The sequence below is a fragment of the Chenopodium album genome, chromosome 9 (genome assembly GCF_948465745.1).
Source record: "Chenopodium album chromosome 9, dcCheAlbu1.1, whole genome shotgun sequence".
Taxonomy (NCBI): Eukaryota; Viridiplantae; Streptophyta; class Magnoliopsida; order Caryophyllales; family Amaranthaceae; genus Chenopodium; species Chenopodium album.
Genome location: NC_137842.1, coordinates 35526932 through 35551492, shown reverse-complemented (window position 1 = coordinate 35551492; position 24561 = coordinate 35526932). Strand labels below are relative to the sequence as shown.

At 38.8% G+C, this 24561-nt stretch overlaps 1 protein-coding gene across 1 annotated transcript; it reads right to left on the bottom strand.

Moving 5' to 3' along the window:
- Window positions 1–2110: 2110 nt before the first annotated feature.
- LOC145557603 (protein FAR1-RELATED SEQUENCE 5-like) lies at window positions 2111–17053 on the bottom strand. Its single transcript, XM_081618776.1, has 6 exons — window positions 16309–17053; window positions 15778–16013; window positions 12622–12732; window positions 12484–12540; window positions 2367–2454; window positions 2111–2193 (listed from the first exon to the last, which is right to left on the bottom strand). The coding sequence occupies exons 1-6, from the start codon at window positions 17051–17053 to the stop codon at window positions 2111–2113; spliced, it is 1320 nt and encodes a 439-aa protein (XP_081474902.1).
- Window positions 17054–24561: the final 7508 nt, after the last annotated feature.

Here is a 24561-nt window from a genome sequence, read left to right as displayed (position 1 = left end):
ATTGTAAGCACGTCAAATATTTTAATGTACTAAGTAATTACTATGCATTAGTGGTTTTAATTTTCCTTTTAATTTTAACAAAAAGAAAAATTAAAAAAAAAAAATTTTATTAATTTGTCAACAACTTCCTATTTAAAATCATGTGAACATGTATAAATAGATATAATATATATTTTATTTAAAGATTTTTGAATATTATCCAAAGGACCTTCAAATTTATTTACTTTACAATTTTTTCAATAAATAGATATAATATATATTTGATTAACTAAAAAAAGGATTGTCTATAAGATAGTACGAAAATTTATCATTTACCAATAACTCTTATCAATATGATTTATTTTACGTTTAACAAGGATGAGACAATCGATATGTAGTTGAAGACTATAGTTTATGTTAATACCAATACGTTAATATTAGGTGTTGATTATGTATGGATAATTAATTTGTAAAATTCATAAAAGCTCGTATAAAACTCGTACACCTATAATACAAACACTAGTTTTTTCAAAACCAACATTTAATGTCCAAATATAGAAGACATAATGTCAAAATTATATACAATGTTAGACATGCCTACATACTATCTAATTTTGTTATTATTGAAATTGAATGTATGATATTTCGTAATTAGCAGACTAAACCTATATATGTAATTGCCAAATACATTTTATTACATGACCTATTATCTATTTATTACTTTTTATTTCTTAGACGTATTTTTTTAAAATTAAATTAATATATTTGAGGGAAGTCAGTGCACACATTATGGCCCCATATTTTGGTGGGAAAATTGATATATTTTTGCGCCATAATAATTATATAAATACGTGTTAAGTGCACGACACAAAATTACATAATCACTGTTATTCATATGCAATTGCTTTCTCTTTGAATCATCAAACCCTTTATCTTTATAATTTCAGTTTCTTCAGAAATGCCTCAAAATCCAGAAGCAGTCTTTGATCATTTGTTTGACATTATTCACTTTAGTATATTTATTTCACACTTACTTTACACTATTGGGGAAAAAAAAGTTAGCGACATCTTGTATGAATGTGGGTAATTACCTACGGTTGAAATGATATTTCGCGATGAAGTTTCAGTGTATCGTATGGATAATGGAATGCCATACGATGACAACCCGGATGGTGAACATCCTCCCGGGATACTTGGTGATGATGTGAGTCAAGCTCGAGATTATATCCAATTTCGTATATTTATGAAAAGACTAATCATAGCATGTGGTGTAACACATATTAAGCCTTTGATTGAAGGTCAGGCAGAGTTTCTTAAAAAAATATTTCGGCTCGAGCGTAACTCTTATTATAAAGAGAAATTTATGTTCGAAAAGTTGCCATTAAACGTAAATGGAAAGCGTGTACTTGAGGTCGCGGAAACCCTTTATGATATGTGTTTTGGGTGTTTTTGTCCCTCAGGAGAGTTACGTCACAAAGATTGGTCTGGATGAGCTGTACCTGCAAAAACAACGGAGCCTCCGGGTGGTGGAGCTCCGCCTCCGACGATCAAGTTAGTAACTTGAATAAGAATAAAGAGTGTGGAAATTTAGGTGAGGATCTGCTCGGATTCCAAGCTCAGGTGTTTCTCTGATGAGAGAGAAAGTTGGTGTAATAAATGATTCAATGTGTCCCCAAAATGGGGAAATATCTCCCTATTTATAGGGTCATTGGAGAGTGTGCCCCTATCTAGGTCACTTAACCTAGATTTTAGTAGGCTGCGCCGTTTTACAGCGCTTCTTGGGATTTGGGCCCTTGAAGGCCACCATTTCAGGGGCTTATCTGAAGGGGCCACGTGTTAAGAGGGTATTGGGCTACTTGGGCATCCTCAACTCACCACGTGGCCTCCTCTCATTGGTCCACTTGTCTAGGGTATTGTTACCCTAAACATTTGCCCCTCACAGGGGTCATGCGCATGTCACGTGATGCCTGTGACACGTGTCCATCCATCAAGGGTGAACAGTAACAACGGATAGTAAAATTTGAAATTCAAACGGGGATGCCCCCGTTTTCACCTTCTATATATAGAAGTTTACCCCCCCTTTTCTCTCACTTCACTTTCATTTGACTTTTTTAAAGAGAAAAAGGAGAGTTTAAGAGAGAGATTCTCTGCTTCTGTCTGCATCAGAATTTTCAGGATTTCCGTGTGCTAACTTTGCAATACCCGGTTCACCGTCTGTAGATGTTTTTAGATTTTTCAGAGCTAAAGCAAGGTAACCGCCTGTACCATTTTTAGTTTTCCTTTTCAAACTTGTATACATTATTTTTCCGCCTGTATACATAGTTTTAGAAATAAAATGAGTTCTCAATCCACACACTCGGCACTGCCTAGGACACCCATCTGCTCACCCGGAACGGCGAAGTCTAGAACAGGGGGTGCCTTTTCTGGACTGTCGGGAATTGCTGTGCTCATCTCCGAATTCCTCCCTCTATGTGTCTATGCAGGATACAATGGCCAGAGTCAAACAAACGGCCAGAAAGTCTAAGAGTCGACGCACTATGGAAGTGCCAGCCGATGAGGTTGTTCCGGATGGGGAACATGAGGATTTGGAGGAGAGCGCCGACTCTGATGGAGAGGCTCCCTCTTCTTCCGAGAGCTCTAGGGTGCGGGAGGTAGCTGGAGAAGAGGCTACCTCCTCTAATGGATCCGACGGTACTAAGGACGCTGAAAGATCGGGGGGCGAGGCTTTTGGCTCTGATCAAGATAACTTCGTTGCTGACTACCAGCAGCTGGCGAAAGTTGCTGACAACCCCAACCCTAAGAAAATTAGAATGCTTCTGGGTGACATTGCCCTACTGAAAAGTGGCTTCAGGGCCTTCAAGGAAAAGCACCCCTTTGGAAAGGGGTGGGACATTATCATCCCGCCTGCTGATGTAGTGATGGCATGGGATGATAACATAGAGAACGCAGATAATTATTTTGTCTGCTACGAGGTGGTAATAGAAGTCGGCCTCCGGTTCCCTCTCCATACCGGGATTAGGAAAATCCTAAAGGGGTATGATCTGGGAGTTTGGCAGCTCACCCCTAACTCATGGGTGAACATTTTAAGCTACATTGCCACCTGCGAGCTCCAGAACTTAGCTCCCAGCTTCCTCGCCTTCGCTCATATGCATTACTTGAGCAAGGCACCAGGCAGTCATGGGGAGTGGTACACTCTTTCTACCTTGCCCCAATACTTAATGAGTTTGGACAAGGTGTCCAAGTGGTCAGGGTGGAAAGATAAGTTTTATTTGATTTCTTCTCCAACCTCCGAGCAGACGTCTCCCGACTGGGGGTAGAGATCACCAATCTGCGGAACAAGCAGCCGGATGAGATCGCCCAGGAGCAGAAGCGACTGATGGAAGAGAATGAGCGGGACAATGCAGCTTGCCTGAAGATAGCATGGGGGCTCCTCTACCCGTATGTAGACTTTGAGGTCTACAAACTTAGGTATGATTACGCCACATCGGTGTATGATGCTTAAGTGCTGGGTGAGGCAGCTCCGCCTCGCTTCCAAGATTGGGCTGCAGAGCTGAGATATGAAGTCTCAGACAATGAGGAGCCGGCGGAGGAAGAGAAAAATGAAGGTGACCAGCCTCAAGTGGCTGACGGCCAATCTAAAGACCTCCCAATCGGTCGGGACTAGCCGGAGCAGCAGCCTCCCCTTAGCCTTGAATCAGCCTCCCCAAATTCAGCGGCAGTATGCCAACTCTTTTCTTTGCCGGCTTGTATGCCGAGTAATATTGTATTTTTACCAACTATGGAGTTGGGTAAACAATTTATTTTTCTTCTTCACCGGATGTGATTCCGGTTAACAATTTATTCTGGCCTTTGTGCCATTTCAAATATTTATGAAGTAATCCGACTCTGTCGGTTGTTTATATATATTGTGTTTAAATTTTTTCGATTTGAATTTTTTGCATATATACTGCAATTTTTAAATATTTTGCCTAACTTAAAAAAGCATGCGGCAATTTGTAATCCGGCTAATCTTGCCCCTGGACGGTTGTGTGGTTGGTTTCATTCCGAATAGATTGACTTGCTTGAAGACACTCGATACTTGGAGAAGTATGAAGTGTTTTTTAGGCAAATTAATCACAATGGTGATTGCCCCAAACCTAGTGCACAGCCGGCCATTAGAACGGGTGCTTCGAGCCTCTTACCCCAGCGGTAATATTCCGTCTGGGATTATTACATAGCCATTACACAAACTATTTTGCTCCAATTGGGAGAGAGAGTGCAACTTTGGAATAAATAATCTAAGTAAAAACTTCAGCCGGTAACCGGCTGATGCCTCAGGGCATCTGGTATTCGGAAACTTAATCGTTCTCATAGATTATTCTAGTCAGACGGCTATGAGTTGATCAATTTGGTTGTTCAATCTTTTCCATCTGCATAGGTACGTAGAACTGACGAAGAGTCTACTCTCTGCGATGATTGCTCCCGGAAGGGTGTCGCCGGACGCCATCGTCCATATTGGGACAGGCGGTTTAATAAAATAAGCAACCATCCGGTCATTGGCCTTTGGTCTTGTTTTAGACCGATTGTATAGCCACTAAGCGTCTTTTTTTTTTTTTTTTTTTTTTTTTTTTTTTTTTTTTTTTTTTTTTTTGTCTGGCCATTGGCCACACGTTATTATAACATTGAAGTTACACAAAATGTTGAATTTAGTTGGTTAAGCAATTAGTCCGTCTAGGTATTACCCAGGCGGACAGGTAATTATAACATTAAATTACACTAAGTATCAAACTTAGTTGGTTAAACAAATAGTTCGTCTGAGTATTACCCAGGCGGACAAGTAATTATATCATTGAAACTACACTAAGTATCAAACTTAAATATTTATGCAAAAGTTCCGTCTGAGCATAACCCAGGCGGATAAGTAATTATAAAGATAACAAAGCAATTTTGCAAACAAAGCCTAATTTCTCATTGTTGGACTCACTGTTTACAAAAAATTTACATTTCTCAGAAGTAGTACTTTTTTGAGTTATCTACATTCCAAGTTCGAGGTAGACGTCTGCTGTCTGGAGTTTCCAGACGGTAAGTGCCATCCCTGACTTCTTCATAGATCCGGTATGGGTCTTCCCAATTAGGAGTTAGCTTTTTAGCCTCATTGGCCCTACCGGTTGCCTTCATTTTTCGTAACACAAAGTCGCCAACTTTCAAAGGACGCTTGCGTACTTTCTTATTGTAGGCTCTTGTCATTCTCAGACGGTATATCTCATGGCGTAGGGCAGCATTGCCCCTGCATTCCGGTAGGGATTCCAATGCTAGCCGCATGGCCTCCCAATTTGCCTCTTCATCATAAAGCACGACTCTGAGAGTTGGCTCGTAATGTTCAATGGGCAAGACGACTTCAGCACCGTATACCATAAGAAATGGGGTTTCACCGGTTTCCCCTTTGGCAGTTGTCCGGATGGCCCATAGGACATGAATAAGCTCTTCAGCCCATAAGCCACAGGCTCTTTCAATTTTCTTTTTTATGTCGTCTGAGATAAGCTTGTTGAAGGCTTCAACTTAGCCATTTGCTTGGGGTCGGCCGACTGGTGCAAAACAATGTGAGATTACCTGATCTCCCAACCAAGTCTTAAGGTGAGGCATTTCAAACTGAGGGCCATTATCAAACACCATAGACATAGGTACCCCAAACCGGGTGATGATGTTCTTCCAAATGAAACAGATGACATCCTTTGTCTTGATGTTCTTGACCGGCTCAGCCTCTACCCATTTGGTAAAATAATCCACAGCCACCAAAATATAACGTTTCCCGCCTGGAGCAGGCGTATAAGGACCCAGGATATCCATGCCCTACTTAGAAAACAGGACTGGGCTATGGATTGCCGTCAGATCAGTAGCCGCGCGGTGAATAAGCTTGCCAAACCTCTGGCATTTGTCACACCTCTTCACCAACTCTTTAGCGTCTGCTTTAAGAGTAGGCCAAAAGTAATGTCTCCTAGCTCTAACGGCTAGGGACCTCCCGCCTATATGAGAGGCGCAGTATCCAGCATGCAATTCTTCAAGAACTTCTTTCCCCTTTTCTGGGGTAACACACTACAATAGAGGTTTAAGGAAACCCGCCTTGAAGAGCTCTCCTTTTCTCATCTCGAAGTTTGCTGCTCGCTTCTTCATGACGGCTGCCTCCTCTGGTGAATCATGAAGCGTGCTGCCTGTTAAATATGCCCGGATGCCATCCATCCAGGTAGAGCTTCGGTCCAAGATTCTAATGGGCTCATCATATATACTTCTTTTTTCAAGAACTTCCCAAAAGACTGATCGAGGCGTATCACAGCAGGTGGAAGATGCCAATTTGGACAACGCATCCGCCTGGTTGTTATCTGACCTGGGCCCTTGACTCAGACGGAATTCCTCAAGTGTCCCGACCTCTTCTTTGACTGCCTAAAGATACTTGATCATAGCCGGATGAGTTGCCTCATATGCTCCCTCATACTGGCTTACGACCAACTGTGAATCAGAGTAGGCGTCAATTTTTGTTGCCCCTGCTGCCTTACACATGCGAATTCCGGCTAGCAGCGCTTCATATTCCGCCTCGTTATTTGAGGCCTGAAACTTAAACCGCAGTGAATATTCAAATCTGTCTCCCTCAGGGGACTCATATATAATTCCTACACCGCAGCCGTTCTTCGTCGAGCTCCAGTCTACATATACTTTCCAAACCTGGTCAATATTATCCGGTGGTACCGGTCGTGTCATTTCAATAATGAAGTCGGCAAACGCCTGACCTTTCACTTCCATTCTAGGTTTAAAAGTGATTTCAAGACTTTGCATTTCAATAGCCCATTTCAGCATTCTGCCGGATGACTCCAAGGTAGACATTGGCCCATTGAGGGGCTGATCAGTGTAAATTACCACATGATGAGCCAGAAAGTACGGCTTCAATTTCTTGAAGGCCATATATAGAGCAAGGCCAAATTTTTTAACCATGGGGTACCGGAGTTAATGAAATAGACCGCGAGCTGGATGTCGTCTCTCTTAGCAAGGAGAACAACACTGAGAGCATGATCTGAGACGGCTAGGTACATATACAACGTCTCTTTGGGAAGAGGGCTAACAAGCCTTGGCAAAGAGTGCAAATGTTCTTTCAGCTTTTGAAAGGCAGCCTCAGCATCATCCCCCCATTCAAATCTGGTCTTCTTCCTGATTGCTTGGAAGAAGTAAAGGCATTTGTCACCTGACCAACTGAGGAACCTCCCCAGTGCCGCCAGGTAACCGGTTAGTCACTGTGCTTCCTTGACAGTGCGGGGTGACTTCATGTCAATTACCGCCTGTATCTTCTCGGGGTTAGCCTCTATCCCCCTTTGATCAATCAGGAATCCGAGAAACTTCCCAGACTCAACACCAAAGACACATTTCTTAGGATTTAACATAACCTTATGCCGCCTGACTGTGGTGAAGGTTTCTCGGAGATCAGCAAGGTGATCCGCCTGTTGCTTGGATTTGACTATCATATCATCAATGTACGCCTCCACATTCCTCCCAATTTGATTAATGAAGACCGTATTAATCATCCGTTGGAATGTAGCCGACGCATTTTTCAAACCAAACGACATCACAGTGTAACAAAATAACCCCTGATCAGTGACAAAGGTCGTCTTCTCTCGATCTTTTTTCCACAGGGGTATCTGATGGAAGCCGGAGTAAGAAGCCGGAGTAGGCATCCGTGAAACTCATCAAGGCATGCCCGACTGTCGAATTGACCAGACTGCTGATCTTTGGGAGCGGATAACTGTCCTTGGGACATGCCTTGTTGAGATCTGTGTAATCAACACACATACGCTAGGTACCATTTGACTTCTTTACAAGCACCACATTCGCCACCAAGTCGGGGAAATTACATGGCCGAATGAACCCGGCTTCCAACAACTTTTTCACTTCGGCAGCTGCCGCCTGACTTCTTTCCTCGCCGTGATTTTTTTTCTTTTGCCGGATGGGCTTCTTTTTTGGATCCACGACAAGTTTGTGGACAGCAAGATCCAAGTTGATGCCTGGCATCTCTTCCACTTCAAAGGCAAAGATTTCTTTGACTTCTTTCAGCAATAGGTTCAGGTCTGTTCCCAACTTAGCATAAGCAACCGTCCCAATCTTAACAGTATGCTTTGGACGGCTTTCGTTTAGAGGTATATCAATATGGTCACCAGTCGGCTGGGGACGGAGCTCAGCTGACCGCTCCCTGGTCAGTGATTGCTATTTTTTCTCTTTTTTCACCTCCACCAGCAGAGGAGCCTTTCTTTTCTTCCCGGCTGCTGGTGGGACTTGATCCCCATTAAAGGAACCAACAGAGCCATCCCTTTCATACTTGATGAAAATGATAGAAGGGATGATTACAGCCTTGGCTTCGTTGAGGGTTGGCTGGCCTAGGATAATCTTATAGGCGATCAGTTCCTCAACGACCAAGAACTTGACGACCAGGTGTCGTCCTTTACCTTTTTCACCCAGCCGGATTAGTAAATAAATCCTACCGACTGGGTAAATCATCCCACCCCCAAAATTAACCAAGGGGTGGGTAACCGGATGCATGCTGCTGAGGTTGTATTTTAGCTTTTGCAAGCACCGGAGACTGAAGATGTCTGACGAGCTACCGGTGTTAATAAAGATTCGTTCAACCAGCTGGTTTGTGACCTTACATTCAATGACAAACGGGTCATCATGCGGACGCCGGACAATGCCCCTATCCTTCTCAGTGATAAGAACGTCTGGGAAGGAGGAACTTCCTGCCTGATCATCATCATCATCATTATCCATCTTTCGAAGATGGCTCATGGTGCCCCGGATGGTAGGGCCCCCGCATGAGAACCCGCCTACTATGGTGTAGACCGGCTCCTTATCAATGTCCGAACTACTAGCAGGCTGGGGTGTCTTAGATGAATGCCCCGGGTTCTTCTTATTAGTCCCTTTGGACTTAGAAATATAGGAATTTAACATCCCCTTGTCAGCCAGACGGTCCAACGCCCGTTGAAGGTTGAAGCAGTCGTTGATGTCATGGCCAACTTCCTCATGGTATTGGAAGAATTTACTTTTGTTCCTTGATTGAATGGAACTTTTCATTGGATTTGGCTTTTTTAGAGACAGTCGGTCCTTGATCTCCATGAGGATGGAGTTTCAGTCCTTGTTAAACTCGTACCTAGGAACGTACGATTTAAATTCTTTTTTTTTCTTCTGGGACGGCTGGTCAGAATCAATAACCGCCCAGACTTCTTTTCTCTTCTTGCTCTCTTCTTTTTTCTTGGCCGGCTGAGCAGGCCGGCTATCTTTCTGCCTGTCAGACTTCTTAGAGTCCTACTGGTTACAGGGCGAGCAGAGGTCGGTTGCTTGAATATAGCTTTCCACCTCCCTCAGGGCCGCCTGTAAGTTAAAGCCCCTTTTCTGAATAGGTCAAACTTAAAGGTCGACCCGTCTCTCAGACCCTTAAAAAAGTCTTTAAAAGCTACCTCATCAGACAGTCCTTGAATCTGAATTCTGATCAGATTGAATCGCTTGACATAGGAGCGCAATCCTTCTCTCTCTCTCCCTGCTTAATGGTGCTCAAGTCAAGACTTGTTTTCTTTGCAGGGATGTTCATCGAGAAGTTGGAAGCAAATAGGAAGGCAAGCTTCATGAAACTATCGATGGACCCGGCTGGCAAGTTGCCAAATTATTGTTGGGAAATGCCCTTCAAAATAGCCGGGAAGAATCGGCACCAAGTGGCATCATCCAACTCTTGGTGTAAGATATGAGGTGATCTTCCGGGTTGGAGGTACCGTCATAGGTGCCTACCAACAAATTTTTAATCTTGGCCGGCTGTGCCGCCTCGGTTATCTCCCGGGTGAACGCAGAATGTTGTTTACCCAGGTGGAGCAGACGAAGCTGCCAGTCCAGTGGCTGGACATTGTTGTATGCTGCCTGACCTCCAAAGAGGGCCAGCTGCATGAAATGGGGAGAATACGGATTGTAGACCAAAGACGGTAAATACGGTGCAGTCCCAATGATCTGAGGACCAGAATGGACGGTATTACCGCCTGTATGGCTCTCATGCAGGGAAGGTACATTCCCTGCAGATGTGTTATTGAAGCTATCTGGAAAGCTCGATATAAAAGCTGACTCAGACAGCTGCTGATTTCTTTTGCGGGTGATAATCTCCCGGGCATCAAGAGTTGATTTTTTGTTTCCCACCGGATGTTGAGTCCGGCGGGGATTGTTGGTGTTCCTCTTAGGCAGAAGGATCTTAGACCAATCAATGGTCCCGGCTGCCTTCTCCTTTGGATGAGGAGTTGGATGCCGATCTCTGACTGACTTCCCCTTCTCCAGAGGAGTCTTTCTTGCCGACTGACCCCTGCTTGGGCTAGCCCGGCTCTTCGTGATCAGATCTTTAATTTCACCCTTGAAACTTGTCATGAATTTCAGGAGTTCGTCTCGAGTGACGGGAGTTGATCCACTGGCCATATGGGTTTCCCCTTCTGGCTGTCCAGGTTGTCGGTTTGTACTCGCCTGGCTGGTACCCCGCTCCTGAGTGTCTCTGGGCCGGACATGCTTTGTTATCAGAGAGCCATCATTGGCTATATAGGTCTTGACCTGAGGATCATCATCCTCCTAGTTAGTAAAAACTTTCGGTTCATTGACCGGGCGCTCAAGAGGTGGTACAGACTCTTGAACCATCCTTGAGGTACTCTCCCCACAGACGGCGCCAAATGTTTTGGGTGTTTTTGTCCCTCGGGAAAGTTACATCACAAAGATTAGTCCGGCTGAGCTGTACCTGCAAAAACAACGGAGACTCCAGGTGGTGGAGCTCCGCCTCCGACAATCAAGAGTGCGAAAATCAAAGTGAGGATCTACTCGGATTCCAAGCTCAGGTGTTTCTTTGATGAGAGAGAAAGTTGGTGTAATAAATGATTCAATGTGTCCCCAAAATGGGGAAATATCTCCCTATTTATAGGGTCATTGGAGAGTGTGCCCCTATCTAGGTCACTTGACCTAGATTTTAGTAGGTTGTGCCGTTTTACAGCGCTTCTTGGGATTTGGGCTTTTGAAGGCCGCCATTTCAGGGGCTTATCTGAAGGGGCCATGTGTCAAGAGGGTATTGGGCCACTTGGGCCATCCTGAACTCACCACGTGGCCTCCTCTCATTGGTCCACTTGTCTAGGGTATTTTTACTCTAAACAATATGGTTTTAAATGAAGAAACATGGACGCCAACTGCCTTTACTAAGCGTCTTGAGAAAGTACCCAAAATAACAAAACTTATTGATTTTGTTGATCTTACGTTGGAGGATTAGATGTTTTCAATTTTTTAGTTAACATTTATTAGTTTATTGTTTTTTAATTAAACCTTAAAATAATATCGGGTTAAACCATTAGGGTTTACGGCTATCACATATGTACTTTTTTTTATTCAATAATATATAGTATCCTAATTTCCTTAATTTGTTGGTTTTGATATATATTTATATAGGTTAGTACCTGTTTAATTGAGTTAATACTTGTTTTAAACAAAATTATTAAATTTTGATATTTATTCGCGTAAATATTTATTCTAATTTAATAAATTAAAAAAACACAGGAATAAACGGTTTTAAGTTAAGATTTTTTTACTTAAAAATATAATCAATATTAATATTATTGCTTATATTTCTACATGATGCATGTATTAGGCGACTATAAAGGGGTACATTATCAATTTGGAAAAATAAGTTTCAAAAATTACATTTTATTTACTATAATTAAGATAACAGTTATATTATTTTTGTTAATTATTTATTATAATTAAACTAACACTGTACAAGGAATATATATTCAAGTTACAAGTCAAACTATAGCCAAATTGTAGCCTACAATCAAGGGAACTTACAACGCAAAGATATACATAGAAATATATACTTAACTAATTTAAAGATATGTACAACAAACCTAATATAAGAAAATCATATCATATACTCTAAGATTTACTATACAGTCAAAGGTATTACGGTGATATATGGTAAGTTAAAAAAATTCGAATATCAGTATCATATAAAATTATACAAGTTATTGGATATTTTTAGATTACCGAAACAGAAACGATATAAAATTAAAAATAGTAATTCAAGATATAGTACATGGTAACACCATCTTACAGCTAACTATGATTTATTTATGTACACGTGTTACTTTTGGACAAATTTTAAAGAATAATTATACTCGTTAATTTGGGATAATTTATATGCTGGTAATTATGTTTTCAAAATTTCAAAAGTGGACTGAAAATTAAACATTTGGAAGGAAGATAAACAGGTAAGCAAGAAGTTAACAATAGGTCAATACATATCATATAGATTGACAATACTTAAAACAATTTTATTGAACAGTCGAATGTTTTGTAACATTAACAATAAACATGGTAATCTCAATCAAACTATAGGACACTACCTATCAAATAGGTTAATTGATAATATCTCTAATAGCCGGCATTCGGATCCCAATCGAAAATGGTGGGCATTCTCTCGAATATGCTAACCTCATAACTATCGGTAGCTCTTGCAACATCACCAGGTTGATATATCCTTGGCATTAACTGTATTAAGAGGTCAACAAAACCACCCCGTTTAATAAAATTAGGATGATCAGTTTGCGTAGTGACTTTAATATTAGGAACCTGTTCATCTATGTCATTATCCTCCTCACCTACAGGTTGTCCATCCAAACCGTACGTTTTGTCATCGTTGGGTTCAACTTCATCGAACATACGTTTGGGTCTTCCCCTTCCCTTTTTTTAACAAAATTTTGTTCAAAAATAATGTCCTTTTTGTTAGGGAATGTTTTCTCCTTCTCAACTTCCAAAATCATCTTCGCCAATTTGTCCTTTAGCCATTGGATCGATCATAAGAGGTAGACACCATTCTAACAAGCTGGTTGCTCAATGCACTTAGAAATGCAAAACGACCACACTACCACAAAATAGGGAATAAGTAACGCATAATAGAGAGCTGTCAAGTTAGATAGGCGATCTCTAGCATTCTATAGAACGCCTATGTAAGATAAGTGCTTTGTATATTGAACCTATAGAGCACCTCTCCTAATTAAGCGTTCCATACGTTTTATATAAAAAATATGATTATAGAAATAGATCGCCTTTCTAAGTTAGGCGATCTATATGATTTTTAGATAATTAAAAAAAAAAGTAAAAAAAAATTAGAAATCTTACCCTAAAATAAACACGTCGCCCCCTCCTCTCCTTTCTCTCTCCTCTTTCTGTCCTCTCAACTCCATTCCTCTTTCTATCTTCTCAACTCCATTCCACTTTGTTCTTAAAAAAAAAACTCCATTCCTCTTTCTTTCTCCTCTCATCTCCTCTCCTCTCAAACCCCAAGAGGCCAAATTTGTTTGTTGGTTTTAAAATCAAGACCATAGATCGAGTTGGAGAAGTCGCCGTCGTTTATCTCGATGCATTGAAATGAAGTGTTGCTGCTGTAAAGTTTTATGAAGATTAATCTCGTTTGTGTCCGAATTTTAATGTTCAAATCCGTTTTTTGTGTTTTTAGAGTGATTGATATGATTTTTTTCCCCTTTTTTGTCGATCTATGTAGGTCATGATTTAATTCTAATTCAAACTTTTGATTTTCATTTTAAATATTCGTTTTACTTCTCATTTATTTTAGATCTGTGGGTATTTGGTTTTCATTTTTTTAAATTCTGATTTTCATCTTTTATCAATTGATTTTGGTGTTTTTTTTTTTTTGACAAGGATTTTGGTGTTATAATTAGATTAATTTCTGATTTTTCATGTTTATGATCTGTGGGTTTTTGGTGCAGAATCTCTATTTTTGTGCGTTGTTAGTGGAAGCCTGGAAGGTGGTTAAGGTTGGTTGAGGCGCTGCGGTGGTTCCGTGGTTGAGGTTGGTGGAGACGCTGCGGTGGTTCTGTGGTTGAGGTGGTTTCGACTTTCGACAGCAGTTTAAGTTTGTGCACTGCTATACATGTTAGCACATTTATAATTATTTTGTAATTAATTATAGAGAAATCATAATGTAATTTAATTTTTTAAGGAATTTAGTTGTTAGGGTGTTTTAGTTATTAGCTACTTCGTATGAATTATTATTATTATTATTATTATTATTATTATTATTATTATTATTATTATTATTATTATTATTATATAAATTATATAATCATAATAATAATAATTTTAATAATAATAATAATAATAATAATATTTTTTTATTAAAAAAGTGAGGAATAGAGAGCGCCTATCTATGATAGGCGTTATGTTTTTATGTAGCTAGAGAGCGCCTATGCGAAGATGAGCGCTCTATTTTCCTATCTTTTTATTTACTTTTTATATAAAATATGAAGCGCCTATCTTAGATAGGCGCTCTGTATTGTGTTAGATATAGATCGCCTCTTTGAGGCGTTATATAGACTTTATAGGGCACCCCCTCAGAGGAGCGCCCTACAGGCGATCTATATTGGTTGTTTTAAGCGCTCTCTATTCCCTATTTTGTGGTAGTGCCATTTGATGCTGACTGATCGTTTATCTTCTTAAGTTTAATTTGCTTGTAATTATTAGGAAGATGCAGCTTTGCTCTTATTGTCCATCTTCGGAGTATTACACCCACTGGTAGCTCAACCATTCCATAATGTTTCATGCATGCAAACATATGTCGACATGGAATGCCTATGGACTCAAGCTTCATACAACAACATACCATTTGTTGTAGTTTCTTGTTGAAACAGGCAACGTACCTACACTCTTTCATCTCATAGTCATTTAATCAAAAGGTAACAGAAGCCCCATCAACATGATTAATATAATAATGGAGCAAATTAAACAACTTTTAATGATTCTATATTGTTAAATCACATTTAATACAATAATTGAACCATAATTAAATTATTCTCCCTCCTAATTGAATTAAAATTGTGGATTATCAAAGAATTAATACTCAATATATGTAATTGCAAGAGGCTGTGATACCACTGTAGGAAATTATAGGTACTATGCAGCGGAATAAACATGAATCATATTCATAAAGCACCAAACCAAGGATCTCACGCATAACACACAAAGAGTAAGAATTATACCTTTGAAGCGTGATTCCACTAGTAATCAAGCAAGAACGAGGGAGACAATGAACCTTAAATGTGATTCCTCTACTTGGTCCACATGCACGGATTAAGACCTCCACTAATGCTAGTTAGTCGCGATCGAACTTTTCAATCGACTTTCTACGAAGAAGTATGAACAACGAACTAGTCACGAACCACCGCAAAAGCCACTAGGGGTGGCCGGCCGCAAGTCCGGGGGGAAGAGGGGTGCCGTGAGAGAGAGAGAGGGAGATTAAGGTTTTTGGGATTTGGTTGCCTTGATCACAATTCACTGTAAGTTAATTGTGACTTAATTAATCAACCCTAGGCATGGATCTTATTTATAGATCACATCTCTAAATAAGAGTCCATGACAAAGCCCAATTCCTAATCCCAATCAAATTACACTAGCCCAATCCTATTCATGATTAGTTAAATGCTCATAAGGCCCATTAATGGGCCTCTTACTTGCTTAACGCAATACCTTTGTGTGTGACCTCATAGGATCCATTCTAGCGGGCTTTGGAATATTTTACTAGCCCAAAGATCATCTCTCATAGTCTAGCAACAGATGATGACGCCCCAAGAAAATGAACTTATTATCTCCATAATATTGATCCTTGATATATCTAGTAATTGCACTTATTGAAGACACAACTCCTTCAATATCTTCTTCCTCTATTTTAGTCACGATGTGCCTTGATTCAAAACCGAGTTCCTTGCAAACCAATTTGTAAGCGTTCCTTGTATATGTTCGCGCAGCTTGAGTATTTATTTCGGTCAAAACACCACCAACAACAGGGAACTTATGTGTGGATGTGTAATCATCTTTATCTTCTTCAAACCGGATAAGTTCAAGAACTTGATCATATAGCTCAACAAACCGATAGAACATTATTTTTGATGTTATTACCGTTTTAAATGTGCTATTGATGGACTCACATCTTTGGGTGCTTCTCATACCTGCATACACAACATATAGGTAATGTCCATATTAGATATTATGTAAAACCTGTAGAATGATTTTAACATCTGAATACATATACCATTTTATAGATAATGACCAATTATCATTAAACATGACCACAACAAAAAAGTTAAAAATCTATTCAATATATAGGTAATGACCCCTATTAATATTAGTTAAAACATGTTATATCTGATTCTCTACTCACGAGACACAAGACATGTTTCATTCACATATAGGCTATAACCTATCATGGGTCTACGGATTACATATAAATTTGAATACACTTACCTGCATAAAACTGTCCAACCATGAAAGCCTCAACCCATTTGGTTTTGTTACTATACAGATCTTTTGCCAACTTTTTATCTCTGAATTTAGGGTATGCTTTCATCAAATCTTCCCACGCCTCCTCGAACTCAGTTGGTGTCTGAGCTCCATCCACGCATTTCATGAACCCATTGCAAAACCGTCTATTTGTGTGGCCCTTAATATTACGCATTAGATGCCAAAGACATAGTCTGTGATGAGCGTTTGGGAACACCTCCACAATTGCTTTTGACATGGCCTTGTCCCCATCTGTGACAACAGTATGGGGAGCGACACCGCCACCTGCCTCAAGTAATTGTTTTAACACCCATATGTAGATATCCGTTGATTCGTTTATAACAAGAGCAACACCGAATGACACATTCTTTCTATGGTGAGTCACACCAACAATAACAACAAAAGGTTTATGGTATGCGTTGACTTTGTAAGTCGTATCAAACGGAATTACTGACCCGAAAGCCTTGTAATCTCCTTGGCTTATCCCATCACACCAAAACATTTTATATATCCCTGTAACTGGATGTCGTTTAAATCTCAGAAAAAAGTTTGGGTCCGAAGCTGTTTTCCCAAGTAAGTATGCCAAGATAGTTTCGGTATCGCCGTCTTTTATCTCTTCTTTTTTGAACTTCTCACAAGTATTATACAGGTCTTTCACTAAGAATCCTACACCACGTATACCTCCGGCATTACGAGCAATATTTCTCATAGTGATAGATGGCTTCACTCAAGAATCAATTAGAGACTTCATATAAATTTGATCAGCTTCGGTCATGTCTCGGAATGTCCTGTATTTTCCAATTCAAAAGAAACAATTACAATTGATATTCGATAAATCGTATTTGTTTTAAATTTGGTGTGAATAGAATTAATTACCGACCTTTCAAAATAGACCTGGTTCATGGTTTTTAGGTCATGGTTATGTTCAGCGACAAAATTTTTCACATACCATGAATCCTTTTGGCGATCCCACTTAAAATTAATCAATGCTTTACAACCGCATCGAGTTATTGGTTTTTCCTTACGCTTCCTTTCAGGTCTGAGAAGGTGTTTTGCTTCTCGAAAACCTTGCCTATTGCACCAAATGATTTGTGAGGTCGAATGTCCATCAATTTTGCTTAGTCTTGTATGCTTACGGCGTATTCCAAACCCCGTGCACTTGGCATACATCTTGTAAAAATCAAAGCATGTTTGAAGATCTTTGAACAATAATTGTTGCATCTCTTCCAATGTAAAATCCTCTAATCTCTTGCCAATTTCTTCCCAGACTTCTAAACCTCTAAATGATTTTGGTATCTCATAGTTGATTTCAGTGTCGTTTATGTCATCGTCTTCATTAATATTTTCATCTCCATCGTCACCATCTCCATTGTCATCATCTCCATTGCTATCATCCCAATTGTTAGTATCCTACATAATATAGGTAATGTATCTAAAGTAAGATTGTGCTGTCTAGTTGTACATAGTCTATTAAAAGGAAAGGTAATGACCAATGTGAATAAAGGTCAATTCCGTATTGGTAGTTTCTGAGTAATACCTTAAGTTCTTGTATTTCAATAATCGCATCCTCATTCTCGGATATCTCTTGATTATTTGTCTTGTGGAAAGATTTTCAAAGCAATTACAATAAACTAGACGTTAGTACATGGCCTATACATACAGTTTTGATGTGAAAAGTTTTTTCTGCTAAAAAAATAATATATAAATTAAGCAGTATATTTTAATAACACATACCTTCGAATCACATACGCTACCATCAACTCGTTGTATAGGAGTTTCCTCCATATCAGACACGTCGTCTTCTAAGAAAAAAATCCATTAAGAGCTTAAAAGCTTAAATTACAAAACAATTTAACACGATGTTCTTGTTTAATATTTTAGTTTAAAATTCAAATTTCAAAACAGTATGTTATATAGGAATTGCTCTTAGCATAAACGAACAATAATAGTAAGTAAATAAGATAATAATTGGAAAATATATATTATTCCATACACCAAAAGATAGTACAGAATCTTTGATGTTAGATAAACACACAATTTTATTTTAAATATACCAAATTATTTAATTTCCAAAAAAAAAATTCATATAAATAGGAATAACATATTATCTTTGTTTTTTAGAGGAAAGTGTACATATTATATAAAAAAATATTCATACAGTCATATTCATTTGCAAATAAAACATTACCATAGTTAAAGGCTTTTTGGAGTAATAATTTTTTTTAATTAAAAAATAAAAATAAAAATAAAAATAAAAATAAAAGAAAAAAAACCAAATTTTAAACCAAAAAAAAAGTTACAACCGTCAATTTTGTACTTCACACATATACCAAGGGTGGGTTGGCGGTTATTATTCACCACTTTCTTTATTTCACTCTTTCTCTCTCTATTTCACTCTTTCTTTCTCTAGTTTCCTTCAACAATAAGCATTCACCATTGTAGTTCAAAATTTGAGAAACAAACGGTGACGAGGCGACGGCGAGAACGAAGGTAACTCTTTCTCACATTAACCGACGTTAGTATTGTAAGTACCTTTCAACCATCATCGTTGTTACTCATGTTATTTGTGTATATTTTTTTCTAGTTTTCATATGTATTCTATAGATTGTAAATTTGCAACTTCCAAAATTAAGTAAGAACAATGTCAAGTATTATTTTCGGAACTTAATTGGGTTTTAAAGTATACGATACATGATTTTAATTTGTTGATTGATGGTTTAATTACTTGTTTTGGCACCATTTTATCACTTACGAAATCATGTTAGTAGTGATTCCGAATTAGTTCAATTGGGTGGTTTTCTTATTTTTTTGTGTTGCTGAATTTTTTGAAATTAAGTAATGTGTGTATATGTATATGGGCTTGATTGTAAAGGATGTGAATGTAATTTCAACGAATGTTTAATTTTAAAATTACTTGAATTATGTATGAAGTGTGATTTTTTTTATTTGTCTAATTTAATTAATTGTTTTTGTTCGAATTCTTTGATTCTGCCTTCGCTTGCTGTTACTCAATTCGAATTGTATTAGTTTAAATATAAATTTGATTTCTCTGTAAACAGAAACAAGGATAACCATGTCTTCCCGAAAGAGAAAGCCAAGTGCAAGTGCTTTTCCTACTCAAGTGGATAAGAAACTTAAACCTTTCCCCTGTGAGAAGTTTAACAAAAACAAGGGTACATTTTCTATATATTGAATTTTGATGTGTATTCATTAGGATATATGTTTGTACCTATCATAACACAACATGTCACATTGTTTATGTAGGTATCATGGGACCTATTTTGGGTGTTTTTGTCCCTCGGGAGAGTTACAACACGAAGACTGAACCGACTTGAGCTGTACCTGCAAAACAAACGGAGACACCGGTTGGTTGGTGCTCCGCCTCCGACGAACAAGTTAGTAACTTGAAAGGAGAGAAAAAGGTGCGGAAATTTAGGTGGGTATCTGCTCGGATTCCAAGCTCAGATGTCTCTATCACAGGGACAGTGTGTAATAAATGGTAAGAACGTGTCCTCCAAAAGAGGGAAATCTCCCTATTTATAGGGTTCTTGGGATTTGTGCCCCTAATTAGGTCATTGATCCCTAATCATTGGTGGGCTGCGCCGCATTGCGGCTTCCTCGGGGTTTGGGCCTGAAGGCCGCCTTTTTTCCTTTAACTTCTGGAATGACACGTGTCAAGCAGGGATTGGTCCACTTTGGGCCATCCCGAGGCTGACACGTGTCACCCTCTGATTGGACCACGTGGCGGGGTAAAATTACCCTAAACATTTGCCCCTCACAGATGTGACATGGCACGCCACGTGGCATCTGTGACACGTGTCACGCTCCGATTGGTGGTAATTTTACCATTGAAGAGTAACCGTTCACCTTCCGAGTAAATTACGAGAATTCCCCCGTATTTACCCTCAATATATAGCCGTTTACCCTCATAATTTCGTAGGTTTACAAAAATTTTCTAGAGAAAGAACTTTGAGAGAGCAGAAGTCATCCGTTTGAGTCAGGCGCAAGCAAGAAAGCTCGTTCTCCATCAACCCAGCCTGATGACAAGGGAATAAACGCGTCGTCAATTGTCTATCCCTAGATCAAATACAATTTATACAACCTAAACAAACCTAATACGAGTATAAGGCAAGCATAGGGGTCGAACCACAGAGAACGGTAAACACCACCAAATGTTATCGACAATTAAGCTAGTCCGGAATAGGAGATAAATAAACTAAAGTCTAAAGATGCTAAAACAAGAAATAAAACATTAAGGGAAATGGTTTAGGTATAGCATTCACTTGAACATAAACAAAGGCATAGAAATTGAATTAATTATGAACTAAACATGCTCGAATATCGAAATTAAGAATCCAATCTAGCCGCCTTCCGGGGTCAATTGGCTTCTCCTAACATAGCCTCTATGTTTCCACATTAGAACCATATACTAGGAGGTACTATTAAATAACAATCGATAGTAATGAACCTTAACTAAGTCAACTTCCGTTTCTTGTTAGCAAAGATTCATCTTTAATCAACCAACAATGTGCACTTGCAAGAAGATTAAAGAATATCAAGCATATAAAGACTTTAATCACAAATAAATCAATTCTAAACCCTAGAACATGCTCAAGGTCCAACTACACCACAACCATCCCCTTAATGGAGAAATTACTCACTAATCATGATAATAACAAGATTAATCAACAAATAATCAAGAATCAACATGATCAACAAGCAATACCAACAACTAAAATAATAATCAAAATAAACAAATAAAAATAGAGGAGAGAGAGTAAGAAATTGCTCATTAATTGAAGATGAAGGTCTACAAAGGATTGAACAAGCTCCTTCTTCAAAATCCAAGTTCATTAATGAAGAAAACCTCACTTTCTCTCTCTACCAAAGAAGACTAATCCTAATCTAACCTAAAACTAAAACTAACTAGAGAGAGGAACATTCAATAAACAAGAAGCTTTTTCTCTTCGTGTTTCTTTTCCTTTTCCTTTCGTTGCCTTGCCTTGGTTTTTGTCAAGAGTTGTGGGGTAAGCTCTTAGGAAACCCTCACGAGAGCTTACTCGTCCTCTTTGGCGACATAGGGGTTTAAAGGGCTTGATACATACGCTAAATCCATCCGTGATTCCTACGACAGTGAGTTAGTGTACATTCTTTCTCTTTGTTTCTATTTTGTTTCTTTTGCTTTAAATAATTCCATCTTGTTCTTTTTTGCCTTAGCTTTGCTCGAGGACGAGCAAAGGTTTAGCTTGGGGGAATTTGATGAGTGACATTTATGTCACTCTTAGGGAGTAGTTTTAGAGTCATTTTCGTGTTTATTTTATCTTATTTTCCCTTTCTTTCTCTTGTTTTCTTTTTAATAAAGTTTCTTGTTTATTCGGTAATTTTGGAGCGTTTTAGTTTATTTTCTTTATTTTATTAGTTTTAGTCTATTTTCCTTTTTTATTTTTATCTTATTTGCTTGCGTAGTTTTAATTATTTTTAGTTTTAGTTTTGTGTCTCTTATTTTCTATTTCATTTTATTTATTTCCATTTTATTTATTTTTGTTCTCTTTGCTTTGATTTTGAAAAATGACACATTTTTCTTTTCCTCAATATGATGATGAGCCTTTTTGTGTCTACTTCCATAGACTTGTGGGGTTTTTGAACTATGATGGTTGTAATCCTTGTCAAGCTTGTGAGATTTGTTACTATGGCATGAATGAACAAACGAGATATGAAGTTGAAAGTAGGTTTAATGGCGAATTTCAAGCATTATCGGTTCATAGTGCTTGGAGCTTTTTTGTACGGTTTGCTAAGGAAGTACGCAATAGGGCATGTAATGTTGCTAATTTTGATTCTCAATGTGATAATAGTTTTATTAGTGGCATGCATCCCCATGATTTGTCTTGTGATCCTATTTGTGAACCTAGTACAAGTGATTTCAACTCTTTTTCTCGTATTGTTGATAATGAATCTCATTTGCTTGATTATGCCCCCTCTCCCCAATATGATGATGCTCATGTTTATAATGTGAATGATCCTCCCTCCTCATCTTCTTGTTCTTACATGGCTTCAAATGATTTCCCTTATGCTTCTAATGAGTCCTTTTATGAGGGTAATTCTATGGAAAGTTTGAAGGAAGAGAAGATAATGAGGATAATGGAGATGATGGAGAAGTATAACGAGATGAGGGAAGCTGAGAATAGGGAGACAGAAGCTAGAATGAAGATGCTTGAGAGCCAAATTCTCCAACTAGCCAACTCTCAAGAAAATGCCCTTCCTTCTTCTTCTCTTCCCCATATGAGTGAGGATCCCATTAGAGAGCATTCGAGTGATGGTGAAGGAGTTGAAAATGAAAAGAGTGTTGATTTTGAAAATCCTAATCCTTCTTCCCATCTTGATGAGTCTCAAGTGTATGTTTGTGACCCTTCAATCTATGAGTATATAGACTCTTTTGAGGTAATGTCCCACATATTTTTCGAGAGTCATATGAGGACTTATAGATTATTGGATGATTTCATCGAGAACGCTTCTTGGGACTTAGATGAGTTTGAGATGAATCTACCTCCATTCATGCACGATTTTGGGACCTTGGGTTTCGAGATAGTTGAAGGAAAGGTTGTCTATTGTGGTGAAAAGGAGGATAAGGTTGACTCCCTTGGAGTTTTTGAGCTTGAGGGAGGTGTATATCGTGAGTGCCCTTCATTTGAGGATGCTATGATTGATTTTCATGCTCTCATTGGCGATGTGAGACCTTGTGGTGAGGGAGTAGCTACCCCTTTTCCCGTTTCTCATACCCCTTTTTCTCTAAGGTTCGACCACATCCTTCCTTACCCTACTTCTCTCCCTTCCTATCTCAAACAACCTATTGGGAAGCCGCCCTCTATGGATGATTTTCATGCCTCTCATTCCATCATCATTGAGGAAGAGAGGAATTTTGTCAACAAAAAAATATGTGATGAGGATTTGCCTTTTTCCTTTTCTTTCCACTATTCTTTTCCTTCTTCTACTTCTTACTTTCTTGAGTTTCCTTTCGATCCTTCTTCTTCTTTCTTTTGGCATCTCCCTCTTCACTTGCGTGCAATGATTTTGTTGCACGTTCTTATTCCGTCATTTGCCTATTTACACCCCCATGAAATGTGTAGTAGTGCATTTGACAAGCTCTTGCGTGCGTTGAATTTTTATTTCCTAGAGCGGTCTCGCTTGGACATTAAACAAGCCTTTGCGGGAAGTAACCCGTGTTTTATTGCTTTCATTTTCTTTTGTTTTTAGACTAGACTTTCTCACATGGACGTGTTTGTGTTCCTTGCTAGGTACATAACTTGATATACTCTTGCGCATTGGTGATGATCAAGAATCAAGGAAATGTGCCTCAACTTACCTATCATGTGGAATTCAAGCCTTATTTGTAGAGATTATGGCTCATATGAGGTTATTTCGGGTTTTTTGTGTGATTTTGCATTTACCCCATATCCGGTAATATCCTTCTTTTCCCTCTCTCTCTTACTTATTGTGACTTGAAGATCATGTGTTGGTAATGTTGGATTAATTTTTCCTTGTATTCCCCTCCTTGGTTTTATTGTTTATGATTTGAAAGCTTGGTTTCATTCAAGCTTGGGGGAGGGTATTCTATCATGTTTGGTGGGATGTTGATTCATATATGCCATGCACGTGAGTATATGCATTTCCATGTTTTTCATGCTTTTGGAAAATCCAAAAAGATTTTTGTTTACTTCAAGGCAAGTTTAGAAAAATTGTGTTTTGTTTGTTCTTAATTGGACATTATATCTTTTGGATTTGTTTACTCTTGAATGCCTTTCTTCCTAAGTGGTTAATGTGTGCACGATTTGAGAGTGTCATTGGTTGACTCTAGGATATTACATGCTAAGGTAGCCGGGTTGAGAACTTTTAGGAATCCATGAAGCCCTAGTTCACGGGTATGTGGTAAGATGGTGTTGCTCTCTATAGTGGATTTGGCACCCTTAGTTGGTATTTGCTTAGTTATAATCCCGTGTGAGGTAACATTGTTCTAGCCTTCATCACTTTGTTGTGTGGCGCATTTGGATCCTTAGCTATGCATGTCTTGATCCTTGTTTTGACTTATAGCTCCCAAGATCGTGACCGAAACACTCTAGGGGAGGAAAAGGGCACTTCTTTCTCTTTTTTTTTTCTTTATCTTCTTTTTGTTTTGTTACAAATTTGATTTTCTATTGTGCATAAACCTACCTGCTAACCAAT